The sequence below is a fragment of the Limulus polyphemus genome, unplaced genomic scaffold, assembly GCF_000517525.1.
Source record: "Limulus polyphemus unplaced genomic scaffold, Limulus_polyphemus-2.1.2 Scaffold3013, whole genome shotgun sequence".
NCBI classification, from domain to species: Eukaryota; Metazoa; Arthropoda; class Merostomata; order Xiphosura; family Limulidae; genus Limulus; species Limulus polyphemus.
Window position 1 is genome coordinate 115,492 of NW_013668623.1, and position 4,321 is coordinate 119,812.

At 31.4% G+C, this 4,321-nt stretch overlaps 1 protein-coding gene across 2 annotated transcripts in view; it reads left to right on the forward strand.

Annotated features, from left to right (window-relative positions):
• The window catches only part of LOC106468462 (U11/U12 small nuclear ribonucleoprotein 25 kDa protein-like), a 9,973-nt gene that overhangs the window by 3,598 nt on the left and 2,054 nt on the right, over positions 1-4,321 (forward strand). Inside the window, exons 2-4 of one of the 2 annotated variants that reach the window (XM_013928888.2) lie at positions 530-615; positions 1,666-1,777; positions 2,944-3,399. In XM_013928888.2, coding sequence (XP_013784342.1) covers positions 3,064-3,399 — 336 coding nt within the window. In that variant the 5' untranslated portion in view covers positions 530-615; positions 1,666-1,777; positions 2,944-3,063. Of the gene's footprint in view, positions 1-529; positions 616-1,665; positions 1,778-2,943; positions 3,400-4,321 lie in introns of those variants that run through there. The other variant, XM_022396795.1, reaches the window with a different exon arrangement.

Sequence of the window (4,321 nt, forward strand, 5' to 3'; positions counted from 1 at the left end):
AGAATTGGACTGTTTATTCTTGTAGTTCCTCAAACCAAACCTCCCCAAGCTACAATTGGACTGTTTATTATTGTAGTTCCTCAAACCAAACCTCCCCAAGCTAAAATTGGACTGTTTATTATTGTAGTTCCTCAAACCAAACCTCCCCAAGCTAAAATTGGACTGTTTATTATTGTAGTTCCTCAAACCAAACCTCCCCGAGCTACAATTGGACTGTTTATTCTTGTAGTTCCTCAAACCAAACCTCCCCGAGCTAGATATGGGCTGTTTTTTGTTCTTGTAATCATGAAAAAATATATTTTCTTGTATTGCCATTCTACTATTAAAGATTAAGGTGTCATTTGAAGAATGGTTATCGATAAATACAGTAAAAATTTTCTAATATATAAGAATTAACTTCAATTATGTGTGTGTGGTGGGGGGGTGAACCAATTTTATCCTGCTGTCATTAGAAACATTTAATGGATAATTATTTCAAAAATAATATTCAATAAGAACGAAAGGTTTGAAACTGTTGTTTTAATTAAAGGTGACTGATGTCAGCTACAACATTTGGGCAGAAAACGTTTTCTGCTAAAGCTCCTGACAAAGGAAGTTTTCCTTTAGATCATGAAGGTGAGTTTGTTATACAGGAGAATGTGTAACTGCTCTGTGCGAGAAGCACGAACAGTATCTTTTCATTGCAAATATTAGAAACGTTCAGGTCAATATGCTCGTACGGGGATGTGTAATTGATATCGCATGACTTACTTTTACGGTTATAAGTAGTTTTTTTTTTACTTTAAATTATTTGTTTCTTTGCTAGAAAAACCACTCCAGTTAGTTTTGTAGGGAGCCACGCAGATTTGTGAAAATTCTCAACTGTAGAATTTTAGTACATACGTACAAACATTTAAAAGTGCATACATCTAAACCTTAGAATCTTTTATCTGTCATCATCCAGGTGAATCCTGATATTAAACGAAAAGCTTATTGGGGCAGTGACGTGGGACTAAACAAACTATAGATCTGAAATGCAATTTTTTTATATATGTCTGATTTTGAGCTGCAATGGACAAATTTAGAGGAATGTGACAAGCAAAAAATGCTTCATATTAACTTACTTTTATAACAGTTGTTAGGCTGATTGATTTTCCAGTATTTCTCTGGCTTTTGACATTTAAAACATAACCATACACACAGATATATGTATCCTTTTAATTCATAAACCCACAGTCACACAGATACAGTACCAAACATATTTAAATTAATGCGACATTATTGTTACATTTCTTTTGTCAACAGTAAGATCCCAGTGTAGTTTGACTACCAGCTGTAGGAAGAAAATACAGTATAATAACAAAAGCTTTAAACTGTAGTAGTATATTGTTTGTCAGTCAGTCAGTAGACACTAAAATGACATCTCATAAGGGACGCTTAACGTTGCAGTTTGTACTGTCGTAATGTCAGTAAAACGTGTGTATGCCATGAATAACGAGAAGAAATATGCATTGTATAGGCTATAACACTGCATGACATATGAACTTCAAAAGCAAGAAATAAATGTATTTTTTACTCCTAATTTTTGTGAAACTTTTTATGTTTTGAAATTAGTGTGTTTGTTTTATGTTTAACTGCAACTTTGTGTGTTTTTAAGACCTCATTTTAGTTACATTCATATTACAGGTGAATGCAAGAAGCATATGTTGAAATATCTACTTTGCTTGAGACAAAATAATAATAACAACACACCTTGTAGGTTGTTCGCCAAGGATTATCTTCAGTGTCGAATGGATAAGTAAGATTTTTGTAATTAACTGGGTTTATATTATTGTTGTCTTGTTGCTATCGCTTGCTAAGTTTTATTTTTTACAGTTTATTCTGTTTTAATAAAATCTTCATTACCATCCATAACGAAAAGAATAACGTGAGTTAATAATGTTCTAGCATCTCTTTCTCAGAATCTCTTCTTACTCCAAGCGGCTAGCAAAGATTAATATGTAACAGACTAAGACACAAACAAAAAGCTGCTACAACCAGAGTTGAAACACAAAAACTAACTTATTAAACTTGGACAACCACATAATTCAAAAATGAAACTTTTGAACACTTAAAATACAACATTTATATCTCCCTAAACACAGTTAATAAGTATGTGCTTGACCAGGACTTGCTACTATAATTAAAGAACAATATACCGTAAATATAAGGGTTAATATTTCAGTAAATAAAAGAATTAGGAAAAATAACCAGTAGAATAAAAAAAATTGAATTCCATAGTATTATTCTGTATTTACACAACTACAAAATCACCTACAACATTGAATAATAATTAGTAATAACACTTTTCAGCTATCTATAGTTTTTATCTAGTCATTAGACCACTACATTACATCTCATGTGACCATAAATTTACATAATATTTCTCAACATTTATAATATCTGTATGTCACTGCTAGGGAAAGCTTGTGTCAATTTCTTAATACGTACATACTTAAAATCAACGTGATAAGTTGGAAGATGAGTTAGCACTTTAGTAACTAAAATTTCGTAGCTAAACTAAAGGTAAAAGAAATAATAAATTAACAGTAAATAAAATAAAAACACTGTACATTTATTTTATTAGTGGAGATAAGAATCCTAGGCTGTTAACACTACTAGGCACTTTTGTTTACTTAATACTGTAAGGTAAACAAACAATGATTAAGCATACATCATTACACAGTGAATTTTATTTTTAGTTCAAGCACGTGTTTCGATTGATCCTTGTTTTTTATCTTGTAAGCCTGGGTTTTAGTTATACGCGATGAATATAGATCAAGGTTCTGTTGAAATGAGTAACGAAAAAAAATCTAGAATAAAAAAATGCATTGTACAACTGACAAAAATGTTAATTTTGAAATTGAAATAACCAGATTTTTTTTTTGTCTATCAAATACTCAATAAACAAATCAAATCTTTCAGGCAGCTTATGACTAAAGAAGACTTAACGAAGCTTGGATTTTCTGATGTGGAGAAGCATTCTGATAAAGAATAATAGTAAAATATTGAAAATTTTAACAATTAGAAGAGAGTGAAGATAAAATGTCAATAAAAGAAGAACTTGACTTAGTTGAGACGACTGTATATAAAGACGAAGAAGACAATGGCTGTTCTAGTACAGGCCTTTCTCACCAGGAGGCTCTGGCTAAAGTTGAAGTAGGTATATCTGAACTAATAAAGAATGATCCACTTCTTAAATTTCTACCAGAAGATGTGACACTTGAAGAACTAACTTCCCAGATTGCTCTGGAGCATGGTGGTGCCATGACAGTGGTAGTGCAGAGGAAAGATGGTGAGGAATATCCTGTTGTGGTAGAACAAAAAGCCACTGTGGGAAATTTGAAGAAGGCATTACAGAGACATGTAACATTGAAGCAGGTAAATAAGTTTTAAATCTTATTAGTAAGGAAAGTTGTCTCTTGTTTTGAAAGAGAGAAAATGCTTAATTACTGACAAACCTGTGCAATAAAACTCCAAAAACTGAAGGAAGAAGAGTCAGTGCTAAACTCCTATAAGGTGTAAATATATATAAATAAATGAAAAAGAAATACAAATTTCCAACAGATTAAATTTTTGCAAAGCTATTGCAGTAATGTGTGTAATAGGTTGTAGGCCTAACTGTAGAATTAAATTCAGCCTCCTCCCCAAACTTCCATTTCACACCTTTTTAACTTTAATACTATACCACTAAATACTTAACAATAAAATTTGAGTTAATATTTATTAAATATAGTGTTAAAAGTTTCCATATGTTTTAGCATTGGTTTGCCTGTGAGTTGATTAGGTTTTGGTCATCAACATTCATTAATTATACCTGCATACTAGGATTAACATTCATTAATTATCATTGCATACTAGGGTTAACATTCATTAATTATTCCTGCATACTAGGGTTAACATTCATTAATTATTCCTGAATACTATGGTTAACATTTATTAATTATTCCTGCATACTAGGGTTAACATTCATTAATTATTCCTGCATACTAGGGTTAACATTCATTAATTATTCCTGCAAACTAGGGTTAACATTCATAAAACATACTAGGGCAAACAACAACTCTCCTCGCACTTCAGTTTTTTCTTCTCTTTAACATGTTAAATCAATATTGGAGAGCTTTCACAACTTGCAACAAGTTGGAACATTATCATATCAACTTGCAATAAGTTGAAATGTTATCATATCAACTTGCAATAAGTTGAAAGGTTAGCATATCAACTTGCAATAAGTTGAAACGTTATCATATCTACTTGCAATAAGTTGAAACGTTCAACTTATTGCAAGTTGATATGATAAAGG